General features: G+C 34.3%; 1 protein-coding gene across 5 annotated transcripts in view; it reads right to left on the bottom strand.

The window, feature by feature from the left end:
* The window catches only part of SPATA17 (spermatogenesis associated 17), a 231,481-nt gene that overhangs the window by 127,407 nt on the left and 84,412 nt on the right, over positions 1–19,662 (bottom strand). For 2 of the 5 annotated variants that reach the window (XM_055108053.2, XM_055108054.1), the window contains exon 6: positions 19,012–19,119. The exons of the other annotated variants lie outside the window; for them this stretch is intronic. In XM_055108053.2, the coding sequence (XP_054964028.1) occupies positions 19,012–19,119 (108 nt within the window). The remainder of the gene's footprint in view (positions 1–19,011; positions 19,120–19,662) is intronic. 5 annotated transcript variants of the gene reach the window in all.

The raw sequence follows: 19,662 nt of genomic DNA on the forward strand, positions 1-19,662 counted from the left end.
TTAGAAAGCATTTATGTGACTTTTCAGTGATTAAGTTTTTGAGATCAAATGAGTATATTTATAATTAATTCAAAGCTGAGAAAATACTCACATCAAATGCAAAGTAAGTTACTAAATTATCAGGGTTTTTTTGCTTTAAGATTAACTTTTTTGGACATACTTAAATATCCCAAGAAAGCATCTGTGCTACTGTTTTCCCTTACATTTTGGGTTTGTATTTTCAAATCTCTAATCATTTATTTTGCCTACTAACTAATGGCCTAATTTTTAAAATGTGACAGGTTTTATACATATACTTAATTTATTGTAGGTTTACTTCAGTTGACACTTCAAATAATACCAATAAGATTACATATATTATCTTGCACTTCAAAGGTTGACATTTTGTCCAATTACATAGATAATTCGAATAAAAGCTAAATTAGGTGAGAAAGTGCAAGTCTTTTCTAAGTATAATAAATTCTATTAAAATAATGAAACTTTTCATTATTTATGTGTATCTAAGAAATACAAACAAAAAATAAGCTTTTAAGTATACTATGTGAAAACATCTGCTAAACAGATTATGATATCAAATATGGAGAAAAATCCTTTATTTTCAAGGAAAAATTTAATTATTTGTGTTAAAACAATGTTTTGAAATTGTACTATACTTTTTAAAAAAAGTAGGTAAGTAACTTAGTGTCTAGTTCTGTAAGTAAAGTTTTAAATAAATCATCTGAGCATGTTTCTCAAAGGTATCTGAGGAAAGCAGAGGAAAAAAAATTCAAAAAATAAAAGATTCTCCTTTCTACTTCAATGTCTAGAAATATTTTTGTTGCAATTTTCTGTTAAAGGCTACTAATACAATACTTCATACAAGGTTACTTATGAAACACACTGACGTTTAAAAATCACCAAGCTATGCTATTGCAGCAGAGCAATTTTTTTCAACGTAAGATTAAATTGCAAAATAAATGAATTACTTGGAGTGGCATGGCCCCCATTTTGCCACCTTCTCTTGAAAATTGCTTATTAATATGAAAAAAGGAGTCAGAAAATAGCTTGTTTTACTTTATGCATAGTATTTTGGGGGCTTCTGCGCCCACAGAGCCAGGCTAGCTGCACATTTAGATTGTGTTGGCAAGCTGGTACAATGACCTCTCTGACCTGCATCTCAAGGCTATTATTAATCGCTAAGTAACCTGGTAAAGCCAAACAAATTTGTTTCCATTGAAAGGATCTCTATCTGTGTCTGAGAATTTGTTCTGTACCAAACAAACCTCATTAACTGTGTCCATTTTTGACAAAGAACCAGGAGTTAGAGGGATTGGTGACCTTTCTTTGTCCTTAAAGTACAAATTTCAAGGCAGTTACGTATGACTAAATAAGAACTTTTGCTGGGTAAAATAACAATCATATGTTACATTAAAAAGCAAATACATTATTAATTTTAATCTTTACTATTGATATCATGAAAAAAAATAAAAATTAACCAGAGAACTACCACTATAAAGATAATTACTCAGAAATGCATGTATCCAATTTCATATTATGCTAAATATAAGTACAGTAATTTTCTAAGCAATCATAAAAATAAAAAATCTATAAAGAAGTTTCTGCTCTATAAATAATTTAATAAATATGAAAAGGTCTTATATAAGAAGAAAGGCCTAATATAATTGAAAACATATATGAACGGGTAAGGTACAAAGATGTACATAGAACTTGGACACAAAATCAAAAGTGTAAGTTATTTTAAGTAGTAAAAACAGTTCATCTTCAGAATATGGAAATGTAAAATAAAAACAGTATGTATACAGTGGCATGGCACAGTGAACAAAAACTGCGAGATAATGGAAAAGAAAGTTACTTTCCAGCATATAAAGAAAACACTTAGGAAACACTCAAGTGTGTAATCTCAAAACACAAAAGTAGTTAATTTAATAAATTCATCCAATTATTGAAAAAAGTCAATTCTTAGGTTCCAAATTGATTTCTTGTAATATTTGAGTGTGTGTGGATATACTGAACAAGACAGTAATATTTATGTCAAACATTCTTTGTTAAATGATGAAGTAGGAATTGCTAAATAAATTATTCTTAATATATACATTTTTGTTATAGCAGTAGGGTGAAGATATTTCTCAGTGTGCAGGATGCAATAAAAATTATGATCTCATTAAAAATAAAAGGATGGAAACCATTCTAACTAGGATTCCCTACAAAATTATAAAAATTACCTATATTTTTAATCTGGAGATTTTTTCAATGCAGTACTTCCAAGACATTTAGATAGGTTGTTTTTCTGATTTTACATTTCAGATGTATTTTCTCATTTCTATCCTCAAAAAAAAATCCTGTGATATATATGGCATAGCTTTTACTAATTACTCTATTTTGCAAATACAGAAACACATAAAGAGATTAAATGACCTACTGTGATTAACAAATAAGTTAATGGCAGAAATGGAATTAGAATCTCTGTGTTTGCATATTTTCTAACTCCAGACCAGGCTGTCATCTTCCTGACACAAGAAATATTATGCCAAATATATTTTTGTTAAATTAGCCATGCATATTTCCTTTATCTTATAATCCTGTCTTCTACCATATAAAGAAACTTGAATAAGTTCCAAGACTTTCTGCCCTGTTTTCATATCTATAAAACATTTTCTGATATAGTTTTAAAATAAAGATAAAAATTACTGAAACTTTTGCAAAGCTTTACATATTTGAATGTATTTTGCTAATGATATTCATAGGGATAATAAAGTATTTACATATTCTAATAATGATAGCAATAATAATAATAGCCACAATATAGTGGAGTGATTAAGAGCATAGACTCTGTTTTTGTTTTGTTTTGTTTTGTCTTTTTGAGATGGAGTCTTGCTCTGTCACCCACGCTGGAGTGCAGTGGCACAATCTCAGCTCACTGCAACCTCTGCCTCCTGGGTTCAAGCAATTCTCCTGCCTCAACCTCCCAAGTAGCTGGGATTATAGGCACATGCCACCACGCCCAGCTAATTTTTGTATTTTTAGTAGAGATAGTGTTTCGCCATGTTGGTCAGGCTGGTCTCAAACTCCTGACCTCAGGGAATCCACCAGCCTTGGCTTCCCCAAGTGTTGGGATTACAGGCGTGAGCCATCGCACCCGGCCAAGAGCATAGACTCTCAAATGGCACCTGGTTATAACAGCTCTGCTGTGCTCCTTACTAGCTGTTTACCCTCTGGGCTGCAATATCCTCATTTGTAAAATGTAAATATATTAATATTAGTATCTTTTCCATTAAACTATTGTGAGAATGAGATAAGTTAATCAATGTAAAGTACTCAAAATAGTGGCTGGTACACAGTAAGGTGCTATGTAAGTGTTAGCTATTTATTGAACATTTACTATGAGCCAAGTATTAGGCTACATGCTTTATCTACTCAACTGGATATGCTTTCTCTAATTCCCTTGGTGGTCTCCTCCTTTCTCTCTCCTGATGAGAGTGCACTTTGTGAATGAAATTCCACAATATAGAGCATGGAATATGAGTTCCTAAGAGGCATGGGGCATGGGGTAAACCCTGATAACTGGAAAATAGGAGACAGAAAAGAACCATGCAAATAAATTTCTCCTTTCCCTGTCCTCCACCTACTAGAGGGGTGGTTTCTCCTTGCAAACCTGAAGACAACCTGTGTGGCTAAAGACAGCAAGCATGGCCAGGTGCAGTGGCTCACGCCTATAATCCCAGCACTTTGGGAGGCCAAGGCGGGTGGATCACCTGAGGTCACGAGTTCAAGATCAGCCTGGCTAACATAGTGAAATCCCATCTCTACTAAAAATACAAAAAAATTAGCCTGGTGTGGTGGTATGCACCTGTAATCCCAGCTACTCAGGAGGCTGAGGCAGGAGAATCGCTTGAACCTGGGAGGCGGAGGTTGCAGTGAGCCGGATCACACCACTGCACTCCAGCCTGGGTGACAGAGCGAGACTCTATCTCAAAAAAAAAAAAAAAAAAAAAGACAACAAGCATATCTGCTGCACTATGTTGCATCACTATGGGGCTCTTTGTGAAGCAGTGGCCAGGACTGCAGGAGCTCATAATGCCTCATTCCTCCCTACAGAACCAAACCCAAAGTTCCAGCTGCCAGGAGTGCTGGCTGCTGACTGTTCATAACTATATCTCACTGGAGAAAATCAGCTGCCCTGCCCCAGGTAGGTTTTGTTATCCTGCCCCCAGCCTGGATTCAATCAATGACTGGGGATTGACAGAGTACATAGGCCCAGAGCCTTTGTCTCAGTTTGGGACCAATATAAAGGGCCATCCAAATAGCAGAGCTGAGACCTCCTGGTACAATTCAACTTCTCTCTCAACCTCCCTCCTCCCTTCCCTTAAAGATGTTGCTCCCCAATAAATCTCATGCACCAAATCACTGTCTGAGAGTTGTTTCCATCTATGACACTTCCATCTATGACCCCCTTTTCTAACCATCATTGAGCTGGTATTGAGCCACCCAAAGTATCAGCACTTTAATCCTCTATTTGTGTTCTGCTTTCAAGAGGTTCCTGGCTAAGACATAGATATCATCTCATTTAATACTTTCATAGTCCTGTGGGGCAGATATTATTACACTCATTTAACAGATGAGGAAATGATATTCACAGAGATTAAATCTCTGCCCAAACTCCTACATCTAGAAAGTGACAGAGTTAGAATTTGAATCTGGGTTTGACTCCAACATCTTTGCCTTTAACCACAATACTATACTCATATTGCCTAAATTCAGTATTTTATTTAGCTATCAATAGGACTTTTTTTCTGAAGAGGTAGCTTTGTATTACATATATTAGTTTTCCAAAGCACACAAATGGAAGAAGCTGCTCTGTTTTAGAATGATTTCAATGAACTGTCACTACTCTTTCATCACCAGATTGTAAGATCATAACCAGGTAGCTCTGTGTGGCCATGAAATACACAGACCTTTGCATTTGCCACCACAAATGTCTTATTTTCCTTAAAATAAGATTTCCATTTGCTATTTTTTGAGCAAGTAAATAATTCTAATTTACAACATTAATGTATAAAAGAGACTGAAGCTGAAAGATGCTTAGAAGCTATTTGGCACAATACAACTAACACACAATACAAACCTACAAGGCCTTTCAGCATTGGTCCCTGCTTGTCTCTCCCTCTCACTTCATGTTGCTCTCTCCCGGGATCACTATGCTTCAGTCACAATGGCTGTATTTCATTTCCTAGCAAACCATTTATTTCTACCTCAAGATCTTCACTTAAATTGTATTTACTTTCTGATGTGGATTTCCTCTACAGCAACCTGAATTCTCCTTTCACTGTTCTTTTCACTCATAAACATAATAATGTTGTTTTTCTTCCATATAACTTAATAAAATTTACAATCATACATTTATGGATACATTTGTTTAATATATGTCTTCCCTACTAGACTGCAAACTCTGTAAAAATAAAGAGTATGTCTATGTTGCCCATGTCTATTTGAATGAATAAGCAAACATTTTTAAAAGACTACTGTCTCCATATAAGTGTGTAGGTTTATGTCTATGAATGATGATAAGAACTAGAGAGAAGTGACTGCAAAAACAAGTATATAATCCTGCTCAATCCCGAGCCCAAATGAAAGGTAATGATTACTTCCTATCATGTAATAATTCATGTTTTCTTGCATTGCAGATTTTCTTTTCGTTGTTACATTTTTTCTTTTTAAACTGTTTCTTGATTTTGTCTAATGTCTCTACCAAAGGAGAAAAATAATATATTTCTATAAAATATTTTCGAGGAAAAAGCACTCTGCTCAAAATTATATTATTTCCACAAGTGATATAAGATAAAAAATCCAAACTCATAATCCTAATAAATATATTAATATATAATATGTATGATATGTAACATATTATATAAATGACTCAATTATATACAGTTCAATATTTGCTCAGTATACTCATTAAATGCTTTGTTCACCATAATAAAAATTATTAATAAGATGGTCACATTCTTTTTGCTTTTCTTGTTCATTTCAAACTATAATACTAAAAACAGAATCTTTATAATTTTTATAGTCTCTTCTTTTTAAGTCAAGAACAAAAAACACAAAACCTCCATCGTTTCCTGTAAGAAGGCTTCATAGATCCCCTCAACAAAAATTAATCTTTAGTTGCTCCCACTGTAATACTGATTATGAATCCTTTATTTCTCTTTAATATGTCCATTACCTTCTGCAACACATTATAGTTGTAGGTATGCATGCATGACTTGCTAACTCCCCCTCCTGAATGCTAAGGTCCTGCTATAGGCTGAATATTCGAGTTCCCCCAAATTCACATGTTGAAGCCTAAATCCTAAATGTGATGGCATTTGGAGGTGGGGCCTTTGGGAGGTAATTCAATTATGGAGGTGGAGCCCCCATTGAATGGGATTAGTGCCATGGGATTTAAAACAGACATGAGAAAGATGCTCTCCCTCTGTGAGGACACAAGGAGAAGTTAACTGCCTGCAAACAAAGAAGAGTGCCCTTACCAGATGGATATGTTGGCATCTGTCTTGGATTTTTCAGTCTCCAGAACTGTGAGAAACAAATTTCTCTTGTTTAGTCACTCTCTGGAATTCTGCTACAGCAGCCCAAACTGACTAAGACCGGTCCTGAAGGTCAAGAATAATGTTTATTCATTGATGTGCCCCTCCCAAAACACTTGGTGTAATACCTAGTACGAACTTGGTGCCAGCATCCTCTTTAACTATTTCTCAGTTGACTAGTATATTTCATCACTCCTGATGGTTTAATTAGGAGAGAGAAGAAACTACATTGTGAAAGTCCTCTGTTGGGAAGCGGGGGTAGAACCAGAACTCCAGCTCTTTGCCTAGGTTAGTGGGTCTCAAAGTGTGGTCCCTGGACTAGCAGCATCAACTTCACTTTGGAACTAATAAAAATGCACTTTCTCAGACCCCACCTCAGACTGGCTTAATTAAACATTCTGGAGGTGGAACCCTGAGGTGGTCTATGATATACTACAAAGAAGATACAATATGTACTTCACAATAATTCCACAAAAATCATAATTTTGACAAAGAAACAAATAATTACATCCAGACTGCTTTAAAAACACAAATTCCTAAAGCTGCAGAGTCAACTGCTAATAAATAATACTACATAGATTTCTTAAATAAAAGCAAAATGCCATCATCTGCACCATCTTTAAGAAAAAATAAAATTCTAACGAAATGGATTTAAACAACTTTTTACTGTCCTTATTCTGTTTTCATGGCAAGTAAAGTCAGTGTGTGCTTCTGTTGTAAGATGCCTTCAAAATAAAAATAGTCATGGGTGTGGTGGCACACACCTGTAATACCAGCTATTCTGGAGGCTGAGGCAGGAGCTTCACTTGCACCCAGGAGCTCAAGACAAGCCTGAGCAACATAGTAAGACCCTGTCTCAAAAAATTTAAAAAAATTAAAATAGTCAAATGGCATTAATTTCTGCTGTGGTGTATTTGACATAAAAGTGTTTCAGTTAAATTTATTGAATGTATTTACATTTCATCTCTAACAATTGTCTGCTCTGAATATGTTCACATTAATTTAACCAAATAAGTAAGCCATAAAAGAAAAAAGAGAATGCTAAGTCTAAAATACAATAAAAATACTAACCATAAAAAAGTAATTTAAATGCTAGGATTCTGGGTTTGACATCTAAAAATATTTTGTGAGTGATAAAACCTTGGAATAGATTATCTGGAAGTTATTAAGATACCTAAAATATTCCCATTAGAAACAAAATTTAAGTCAGTCAAACAACTTACACCACTTACTTTATCTACCTTATTTTGCTACTGGTTACCTACTCCCCGGATCTGTATGACAGGTGTTGCAAATTCCATTAGGGCAGCCCTTCACAAAGGGAAAATACGTTTAAAATGAAATATTCTGTAGCACATAGTCATTAACTCAAGCACTCAGGTTGCGCCTGAGTTTCACACCTTACTCTGAAATATAGAGTTGAAACTTTAACATTTTAAAAACATTCAGAAAGGTCCTCTCATTAAAAAATGAAAGGAAAATGTTTAGTTACAAAATCCTATGTTGCAGTATAGAAGAGTTTCTCTTCAAAAATATCTAAGCTATTTTAAGAGTTAATATCATGTAGAGAATTAACACTCATTTGTTTATTCAGGCAGGTATTCACAAATATATTTAAGATATTTAGAGAAATAAAGATGTTTAAACCATAGTACTTGCCTTCAAGTAGGTTGCAAACAAAATAGCTGATAATTTATCAGAATGTAGAAAATAAGTCAGTGAAAAAAATACATATGTAGTGCTTAAGTTCAGGGGGCTCACTTCTGATTAGAGGGATCAGAAAAGGTTTCATGGAAGGGATGGTATTGGAGTTGGGAACTGAACAACGAGCAAGTTTTCACTAAGTAGAGAGAGCAGGGATACAGAGGAGCAGTGTTGAAATAAGACTGGATTATTCACTAGAAACTCTTGCTCTCTTTGGCAGGCTTTGACCATCAACAGTAAAGGACAGAAATGCACTTTTGAGAAGAAAGTTTTCCTGGCCACACATAAATGGGCTCTCTAAGAGTAATGCTAGTAAATTTATTCTCTATAGACAAGACAGTTTGAGAATGAAAAAAGTAAAAAAGATGATAATGGTCAATGTTATAAAATTACAATACCATGACTTTAGTATGATCATACAAAGGGATTGTCCAATTGCTCTATTATTTCATTTACCTGCTTTGCATGATTATAAAAAGCAACAAGGCTCCATTCAAAGATCATGCATGAAAATCATTTTTTTTCTGCTTCTGGCATTTTTGAATCAACTTGGTTGAAAAGAATTTTTGTATAGTATTCTTTCTAAAAATATGCACATATTTCACAGTAAAGTTATTTTCTTTTTATCATCTAGAGAGTTGCTCTAAAAGGAAGTAAAATTTTGTATATGTATGATGTCAAATAATTAATAATGACATAACTACTATATAGCAATAATAATAAAATATATTTATATGGTACATTATTTTCAGGGCTCCAAATGCTTTCAGATATTAATTCAGCCTCACAACATTCTACTAAGGTTGGTAGGGGGCAGATATTATTAACAAGGTCTCTGTTCATCTTTGTGAAATAAAATGACTTTACAGATTGTGACTTTGAGACACAGCATGGGGGCTTTCCTGCATAAAGATAGATGAAGGCATATCATATTCTCTCCATTGCCCATCTTCACAGTGATTCAGCTGTGGAGGAGGAGGATCAACCCACTAAATTTATGTTTTGGGTAGAGTTCAGAATTGAGGTAGCTACAGTTCCCATTTCATATAAAAAGAGTTTCATGATCTTGTTTATTTTGTGTTTACTCAAACATCACACATTGTCTCTCATTTAAAATGTGTTAACCTCACTTTAAAGCAAAAATAATTGCTGCTGCTTTTGCATGCAATCCACTAACCACAGACAAGGGACATCTCTCAACTAATCTTGAGGCTAACATAAAGCAGTAATAACATACCATAGGATGATGTCAACATATTTTAAAGCAGTATGCTACATGTAGTTTCAGAAATTATCTAATGAGTTTTGGGAAACTATTTATTGAGCAATTCTTTTACAGCTGATCTTGGAAATCATTTTTATATGAATGCCACAAGGAATGCCATCCCATTTATTGTTGGATAAGAAACTATTACAAAATAGTGGTGAGACAGAGAGAGAGAGAGAGAGAGAGAGAGAGAAACTGGAGAAATTTTCTTTCTCCATTCTTTTCATTGTCAACTCCAAGAGGGGAAAAGGATAGATTTAGAAGGAAAGGAAATGGAAAAAGCTGTCAAGCATTACAAAGGGGTAATTTAAAAGTGATTTAAAAATAAATGATTCTTTATCAATTTGCTTTTTTTGTAGTAGGTTATCACTACATAATTTCCTATTTATCCTAAAATTTGTTTATTTAGGTATACATATGTTCTATGAATTCCCATTCTATGCTAATATTATATCTAAAATACATGTTAACATTCTTATCCAAAGATTCACATTTTTTAGTATTAAAACTGTTAAACAATATGATTCAAGTGTTCATTTTGGGTTTGCTTAATTCTTATGCCAAGAATATACTCTAAAATGTAATCCCAGTGTTTATATTTCACATGTTTCTAGAACCTCTAGGTCATCTTTTACTATGGGATAATTAAAAGGAAGGAAATAAACAGATTATGGTGATCAGATTTATATTTCAGAAAGATCATTAAGGCAGCAGTAGGGAGAACAGACTTATGAGGAGAGCTAGGAAAAGAATTGATAGGGCTTGGCCACCAATAAAGAAAAGAATTTTTAGAATGAAAATCTCATGTTTCTGGCTTGGGTGCCTACATGAAGAATGGTTCAATTTACCATAGACAGAGGAAGAGGTTTGGGGAAATAATTTTATCTAAACATGCTCAGCTTGAGATGTTGGTGGGATGTCCAAGTGGCAATGATAGCAGGCATTTGAATAGATGGTTAAAACAATCAAGATAGAGGTCTCGGTGGAAGAATACTTGGAGTTATGAATCATCACACAAGTGCTAGCAGAAGTCACAGAAGTGAAAGTGATCATCTATAGAGTGTACAAGGAAAAGGTAAATGCATCGAGGAGGGTACACTACACTAATATTTAAGGTCAAATAGAGTACACAAGGAATGCAGAGAAGAAACCATTAGAAATGGAGAAAGGAAACCAAGAGAAAGTGGTATCAGAGAATTAAATTATAAGAGAAGAGAAGAAAGTGGTTTACAGTGCCTTTATGCTTCAAAGAGATAAAATAAGATGAAGGCCAAAATAGTCCACAGGACAGTATTACATATAAATGACTTTTAGCACTAATAACATTTTCTCAATAGAGTTTCATAATAATGTAAACATATCATAAAATGTGACTAAAAAGTTTACATATTATTAATATATCAAGCATCTGCATCTGAGATAAATCTACTCAAAATCAGCAATATGAAAAATAGCATTCTCAATCCCTATCACAGAGTTTTTTTTAAAAAAAGAAACTTTCTTTTATCGTCTATCAAAAAATCAGGTAAGAGAAGTGAGAGAGAGATAAGAACTTCCAAGTCCATCCATTCCTCAAAGCTGGACAACCGTAAGGCTAAGTCCATGGACTAACACTATTTCAGTCTTTTACTTTCAAATGAGTAATATTTTAGTACATTCCCCAGGAATTATTTTTTCCTCTAAAGATCACTACAAACAAGAAGGATTTGAAATTCAGACTGCTTTTTTTGTATTTGAAAACAAACAAACAAACAAACAAAAACTTGGCTGGGTGTGGTGGCTCACATCTGTAATCCCAGCACTTTGGGAGGCCAAGGTGTGTAGATCACTTGAGGTCAGGAGTTCGAGATCAGCCTGGCCAACATGGTGAAACCCTGTCTCTACTAAAAACACAAAACTAAGCCAGGTGTGGTGGTGCGTGCCTGTAATCCCAGGTACTCTGAGGCTGAGGCAGGAGAATTGCTGGAACCCGGGAGACAGAGGTTGCAGTGAGCCGAGATCACGCCATTGCACTGTAGCCTTGGCGACAGAGTGAGACTCCATCTCAAAAAAAAAAAAAAAAAGTCACTTTACTGAAGACATTGTTCATTGCATTACTTAGTGTCTCCTACTGAGGACTTACATGTAAAATTTCTTTCAGGATCAGTGCTAGAAAAAACTGTTTCTTGGCATATGCAGTAATGTTTCTCCATTTTGTTAATGGGACATACTTAACTAATCATCTTCCCTGATCAATTACACCATTAGCATCATCATATCTATATTTTCCTTTACTGTGGTCCCCATGTCCTTTGTAAACTGCTTGAAATTCATTGTGGAAAGAGTTAAATTGAAATACCCACATAATGAGCTTTTTCCTTTTGTTAATTCCTTCTTGGGACTGAAGCATTTTTTCCTTTCTGTGTATTTTGTTTTTAAATATTTTGAAATGCCAAATTGTAAAAGGTAGTACATTCTTGTTAAAATATAGCATGTGAAAAGACTGTGATCAAATGGTTAATATCATTCCATATTTTAAAGTGATTACATGGATTATGTCATTAACTAGTAATTATGAATAAATGGCAGACTGTTTTTAAAGCAAAGAATATATTCTACATTTTATGTTGGACACCCTGGCTTGTGTTATTATATAATTTCTACCAAATTAATTACTATAATTATTGTATCTTGATATATAAAATGATTCTACAGAAAATAAGTTACACTTACAGTTAACATTACAGACTAATTTGTTTCTTGAAGACTAAAATGTTGTTTTCTTTACCTCTTTGGGATAGACCTTACTATAAAAGAACCTGTCATCAACATAAAATTAGATAAAGCAAAAATGCTATCATTTACTTGGCTGAGATCGTAATATTATGTTTTTAAAATGAGGTTTACTGAAATGTTATCTTGAGGTAATCATATTTACTCTCCTTATTTACACAATATCTATGGTGCTCTACTCATGTCCTTGAAATAGGGAACAGGGACACCATAGTATGAAAAAGTGGCCTCGCTGCTGGAGTTCATAAATTTTGTTCAGCTTTGGATGAGTTCAAAGAATTGCCATGTAAGAAAAGCCTTACAGAGGGAATTTATCTGATTATGGCAGTAATAATTACCCAGCTGTTTATTGCAGATAGAGAAATAATTCATGTAGGCAATAGGCCGTGGTGGCAATGACACTCCGCATTTAGTAAATATGCAAACTGTTCACTTCTAATTAACCAAGCTAGAGGATGCCCTTATTAAATGTATAAACTAAAAGTGCCTTCCTGACAAGTGATGAATTGTTACAATGCACAAACTCTTGCCACAGAATTATTGGAGTGAACTTGGGGCTTAACTTCATTAAGAGATCTTGTGGGATAGTTAAATGAGGATGGACAGCATAACAAGGCTTACCTGACAGCCAATGATATGTTAGAGCTTAATGGAACTGCACCTTTTCTTCTGTCCTACTTAACTGTTCAGATTCACAATAGATAAATCGTGAAACTGCAAAGTTAATTTGAGTTTGAATAATAAAAATAAATGAAATAACATGACAGCCCACTTAGGGAAGCTACCTGACAGTTTACCTATTTATTGAATGAACCTACAAAACAGCCAGTTTTTTTAATGATTCAAATATCTTTCACATATCAAAAACTGAAAATATGCCACTCTTTAAAATAATTAGTTTAACAAAAATCGTCCTGTGGAATAGCTTTAAAATGAAATACATTTCAAAAAGCAAACAAATGAGTTTTATCAAAGAAAACATAAAAAAATTAATCTTAATATTGGCTCTGAGTTTCACTTGATTTTTAGCAAACAATCAACGATGAAATAGCTCTGTTTTTATTTTATGCTTAACCTTACATTGAGATAACTATTCATTCTTTATCAAACATCTATACTAATATTTGTATAACAATTAAGAAACAGGTAATGTCTATTTTACAAATTTGTTGTGAAAATTGAATGAGATAATAAAGGGCTTAGCACCATGCTTGGTATACCATAAGTGCTCAAAATATGTTAGCAATTTTAATGTGTTTGAATGACATTAGCTCTATTTGATTAAAATATTATTTCCTATTGTTTTATCAGAATATATTTTATTTCATAGTATTATTTCTTCCATTACCTCTGTAGTAACTAAATAAATAAGTTTTAAAAACTAAACTTCTAGTATGTTTCCAGTACTGTTCTTTTATTTCTTATAAGTTGAATTTGCAAAATGCAAGACAGTATTAGATAGCCTTCCAACACAGGTACTTTGTAAATTATTTGGTACTGATAATCAAAATGTTAAGATGATTTTAAAATGTACTCCAGGCAACTAGTCAACCCAAAACAGAGCTCACAAAAAGTTAAAGTAACTGCATGTATTAACATTTAAACAACTTTATGACATATTTTTGCAGATGGAAAAAGTGAGGTGCAGAGATAGTAACTTGACTAAGGATACGAAACTATTCATTGGTGTAGGTGAGATTCATGCTGAGGTCTATTGAGACTCTAAGCTTGCCTTTTCATCCTTATTACCCAGACTTTGAGACTATAAAATGTGTGAACTGGCATTTTAGATAATGCCAGAATATTACTGAAAATGTTTGCTTAATTATCCACTTACTATACAACATGAGAGGAAAAATATGTAAAAGAATATTATACATTTTAAGAGAATCAGACTCTGTAACTATTCAAATATTCCTCCAAATTTAGAATAGATAACTTCATTATTGAAGATTTATGTACTAAAAAATAATACATAACCCCTGCTTTCAAAAATTTATGCAATCATACATTTACAACATACAATCTTATTTTCAATGAACACTATGCATCAAGAACTGTAATGAGTAGGGAAATTGTCAGTTATATATTAATACTGATGATCTTCAAAATAGAAGATAAAACTTCCATATCTCAATGAGAGAATGCAAAAATGAAGGGCCCAAATAAAATAGTTTTAATTAAGAGAGGAGCCATGTATAAGGATAACAGTTTTTTGTTATTATTATTATTATTATTATTATTATTATTATTTTTGAGACGGAGTTTTGCTCTTGTTGCCCAGGCTGGAGTGCAATGGCGCGATCTCCGCTGATGGCAACCTCCGCCTCCTGGGTTCGAGCGATTCTCCTGCCTCAGCCTCCCGAGTAGCTGGGATTACAGGCATGTGCCACCATGCTTGGCTAACTTTGTATTTTTAGTAGAGATGGGGTTTCTCCATGTTGGTCAGGTTGGTCTCTAACTCCTGACCTCAGGTGATCCGCCCGCCTCAGCCTCCCAAAGTGCTTGGATTACAGGCGTGAGCCACCGCTCCCCGACAGTAGTTTTTTTAAGGCTTTAAATGCATGCATAAATTTAAAACAACTTAGGTTTCACAACTTGAAGAAAGAGTAAGACCAAGCAAAAGTAAAGATGATACTCCATTTAAGGAAAGCATAATAATAATAGCCAATATTTATTGAGTGGTTATTGTAGTAATAATGTGTGGATTTCTAGGAAAGACAATGAATATGTGCTCTTTTGCCTATAACCCTTTTCTAAAAGCAGCCAAAATGAAAAAAAAAACACAAAAATATGGGAAAAAAAGGGAAATACGCATGAAAACAAGGAACAGTCACAACCCCCATCATAAACTCAGGAGAATAACTGGAAGCTGAATGAATGAAGAATATCTGCCAGGTTCAATTTAATTTAAAGCCCAAGTACACTGTATCTTCCTTAATCACAAAATCAGTGTAGTATATGGGCAAGTTCAATACTGAACAAGTTTGACGGCCCTAGTGAGAACCGCAGCCAAGAGGGTTTATAAAGACTTGGGGATAAAAGGAATGCAGGACTGAAGAGAGAATTTGCAGCCAAGCAATTTCCCTTTTTGTTGATCAGAACTTCTGATTGGGTTGACAACTGATGGCAAATTGGACTGGAGGAGAATGAGGAAAAGTAGCTTGAGAGCTTTTGAATAAGGTCAACTGATGAAACAAAAGCCAGTTTATGAGCAGTAGAACTTCACACTAATCCCACTTCATGAAATCAATATCCACAGTGACAGGCGGTCAAACAGGACTTGGGAGGATAATGACAAAAGCACAGCTGCCCATTTCTCCAGTTTATTCTTCATCCCTCATCAGATGGTTGAATGACTGAGCAAGAAAACAAGCCATCAATATCCAGCCTTCTAGCAGAGTACAAGAATTTTTAGACAATTAGAGATTTTGGTAAGGTATAAAATTACTCCAACAAAATATATTACTTTCCTGTATATAAACAATAATCACTTGGACAATGAAAGAAAATATATCATTAACAAATACAACAGAAAAATACAATATTTCTAGAAATAAAATTAACAAATAAAAATACAGCCTATATTAAGACAATCATAAAAATTTACTGATGAACATTTTTTAAATTCCCACATAAATAAGAAGACATTCCTTTACAAGAAGATTAAAATTATGAAAATACAACTTTTTCCTACACTATAAGTTTAATTTAAACTATTTAAAAACATAATCTGGGGCTGGGCGTAGTGGCTTACACCTATAATCCTAGCACTTTGGGAGGCTGAGATGGGCCGATCACTTGAGGTCAGGAGTTTGAGACCAGCCTGGCCAACATGGCGAAACTCTGTCTCTATTAAAAATACAAAAATTAGCCAGCTGTGGTGGCGCAGGCCTGTAATACCAGCTACTCAGGAGGCTGGGGGACCCGACTTCCTTGAGCCCAGGAGGCAGAGGTTGCAGTGAGCTGAGATCTTGCCACTGCATTCTAGCCTGAGTGACAGAGCAAGACTCTGTCTCTAAAAATAAATAAATTAATTAAAATAAAAACACAATTTGGTATTTTTGAAACATGTCAAAATGCTTCAAAATTTAGTTGGATAGAGAATTTTAAAAATAAGCCACAGTATTTTTTGGAAAAAAGAGTATTTTATAGCTATTTAAGCCATGTGATACTATGTAGGATTACAAAGAAAGAGAAGAATCAGACAGCACAGGTTGACAAGAAATATACTTGAGAACACGTGGGCACTTAGTATATGATAAGATGGCACTTACAGTAAGAGATGAAGCAATAATTTAATAAATGCTTTGGAATAACTTGTTGGTCATTAAAAATTTTTTAGGCCAAATTTCAAATGCACTCCTTGTATTAAATAGATTCCAGAGAGATTCAATATTCAGTGTGACAAAAGTAACTCTAAAATATCAAAAGAAAATATGGATGACTATTCTTAAAATCATGCAAAGAAGAAATTAGAAAAGAAATTATTGGTAAATATAACCATATAAAGAACTGAAAGGCCACCATGTTTCAGAATCTCCATAAATATGTTTGCACGTCAAATGCAAACAAGGAAAGATAATTTCAGCACAGATGATAAAGGATTTGTTTCCTTAACATATATAGGGCTTTTTACAAGTGCACAGGGGAAAAAAATAAACTAATTAGGCAAACAGAACAAATATAAACAGGAAAGTCATTACAGAATACAAATGGCTACTAAAGATATTCAAATTAATAAAATTCAAAAATTAAATTAAAAATTAGAATTGTTCTTTATTAGATTAGAAATTATTAACAAAAGTATAAAGAAACAGGAATTTTTGTGCACTGTTGGTAGAAGTACAAATTGATATTTTTTCTTATGAAAATTGGACAATTTATTTTTATTTTTATTTATTTATTTTTTTGAGACAGAGTCTCATTCTGTTGCCCAGACTGGAGTGCAGTAGCACAATCTCAGCTCACTGCAACCTCCACTGCCTGGGTTCAGGTGATTCTCCTGCCTCAGCCTCCCGAGTAGCTGGGACTACAGGCATGTGCCACCAACCCTGGCTAATTTTTGTATTCTTAGTAGAGACGGGGTTTCACCATGTTGGCCAAGCTGGTCTCCAACTCCTGACCTCACGTGATCCACCCACCTCAGCCTCCCAAAGTGCTGAGATTACAGGCATAAGCCACCACACCTGGCTGACAGTATGTTTTAAAATATAAGATATGTTTAAACTTTTACCCAAAACCTCATTTATAGAATTATACAGAAAAGAAGATAACAGTATAAATGCAAATAATTTCTTGCAGATAAATGATATATTAAATGTCCATTAATATAGATAGAACTTATTTAGATACAAGTTATGGCACAAACACCACAGACATACATGTATACTATAGGCACTGAAAACTTTGACATGAAATTTATATGTATTGACATAGAAAATGTAACTTGTCATGGTGGATAAATAATTCCTTCACTCCTGTTTCCTTCCATGTGGAGGAATGTACAACAGCTAGAAAAGCAGTTTAATTTGATTGGAGGTTAGCTCCGCCCATGTCCCTTCAGGGGACAGGGGTGGCAGCAGACATGCTGAGCTTGGCAGGACCAGAGGCTAATGCAGAGAGGAAGTGTCTGCTTAGTACTGTGGTGACTGCCTGGGAAAATCTATCTAACTCCTGTTATGCAGTATTTGAAAAGCCCGTTATCTGCACATATACTGTATTCCATATTACTAGCTTTAGCAATCATACATGTGATTTTTTGTCTCTCATCTGCCCTATTGTTTTGTCTTATTTCCCCATTGGCCTAGATCACAGTTAGGGAAGAGTGAGATTTATTAGATAGACTTCCTCAGACCCATTTAGTTCTAAATCAAACAATAATTGTTTGCTTGAGTTCCCACTATGTTTCAAGTACTGTGGTAGGTGCTAGGAGTATAGTGATTTATGAGGAAGAATGGGCAATATGAAAATAACTCCAAAAATTTTACAATGGGATAAATTCAGGGGAGGAAAATTATGGAGAATTATGGAAGTATACAAAAGAAAGATTTAATCTATTTATAGGTTGGGTGGGATGATTGGGGGTTAGGAAAGATTTCTCTGAAGAGGTGAAATTTAAGAGGATATCTGAAGGATAGAAACAAATCTTTTATGGGCCCCCGACTTTGGGAAAGAAACTTTATATGGCTTCACAAAGGGGACCCAACACATGTATTCATGGTATGCATTTCAGCTCACCGAGGAGGTGATCCCAATCCTTTTACTTTTCAGGCTCACTGTAGACCCTTTCATAAGATAAATTGCAATGGTCTCAGTTGATATTTGCTCGCAGGAAAGAATATTAAACACTATAAAGGGTAACTCAACATGAATTTGAAGTATTACATGGACTGTGGACTGGAGTTCTGGCCTCAACACCAGGTTTACAGGAGAGGGCTGATGCTAATACATCCTGGGTCTATATGTGGAAGATTCTCTGGGCCTACCTACTCCAGACTAAGTCCCTCTTGACCCCATGGACCCAGCCATTCTGACACAGTGTCATCTTTAGGAAAAATGAATGGTACATGAGTGTGTGCAATGAGTGGTAACCTCAGAGGCCAGAGTGGAGTGCCAGTATGGCATTGGCAATAATCCAGAACACCAGAGGGACTTCCTCAGCGGGAAAAAAAAAAGTCACAATACCTTGCAGACCAAAGATCAATGGAGATAGTGGGGTAGTGATTAAAACAATGGGCCAGTAGACAGTTTGGAATTGCCAGTTTTCTTTCTTTCTGTCTGACAAATGAATTCCTGAAAGCAGAAGTGGCTAAATAAGTTCCAGAGTCCTTAGACAATTTAAGAGAAGAAAAATTAATTGGAAAAAGATTTATTCTTTGAAGAGTTTAAAAAGGCTCATTCAAATATACATAGTAAGACAATATACACACACTCACAAAAACACATATTAAAGGTTATTCTCTAAAAGTGCTTGTCTGGTATGATTTTGAAAGAGGTTTTATGTTATTTTACTTGTAAAATGTTTGCTATTTGTATTTTTATTAATTTTCTATATGTTTTAAAGTTTTTATAATATTGTATTATTTTTATCAAAAAAGTTACAGAAAATAATGTGGAGCTGATATAAATAAGTTTCCTAAATATATTTAATAAAATTTTTACTAATTTTTTATTACCTGCAGGATGGCTAATGTTAAATATTACTACTTCAACGTGCAAGTTGTTCTTTTTTCCAAAACCATTGCCAATTTGTTTGAATAATGTCACTGAGAAGATGGTAGGAATGGAAAATTCTGGTAGAAAGCATGCTAAAGTCTGTGTAACAGGTACATATTT

The sequence above is a fragment of the Pan paniscus genome, chromosome 1 (genome assembly GCF_029289425.2).
Source record: "Pan paniscus chromosome 1, NHGRI_mPanPan1-v2.0_pri, whole genome shotgun sequence".
In the NCBI taxonomy this organism is placed as follows: Eukaryota; Metazoa; Chordata; class Mammalia; order Primates; family Hominidae; genus Pan; species Pan paniscus.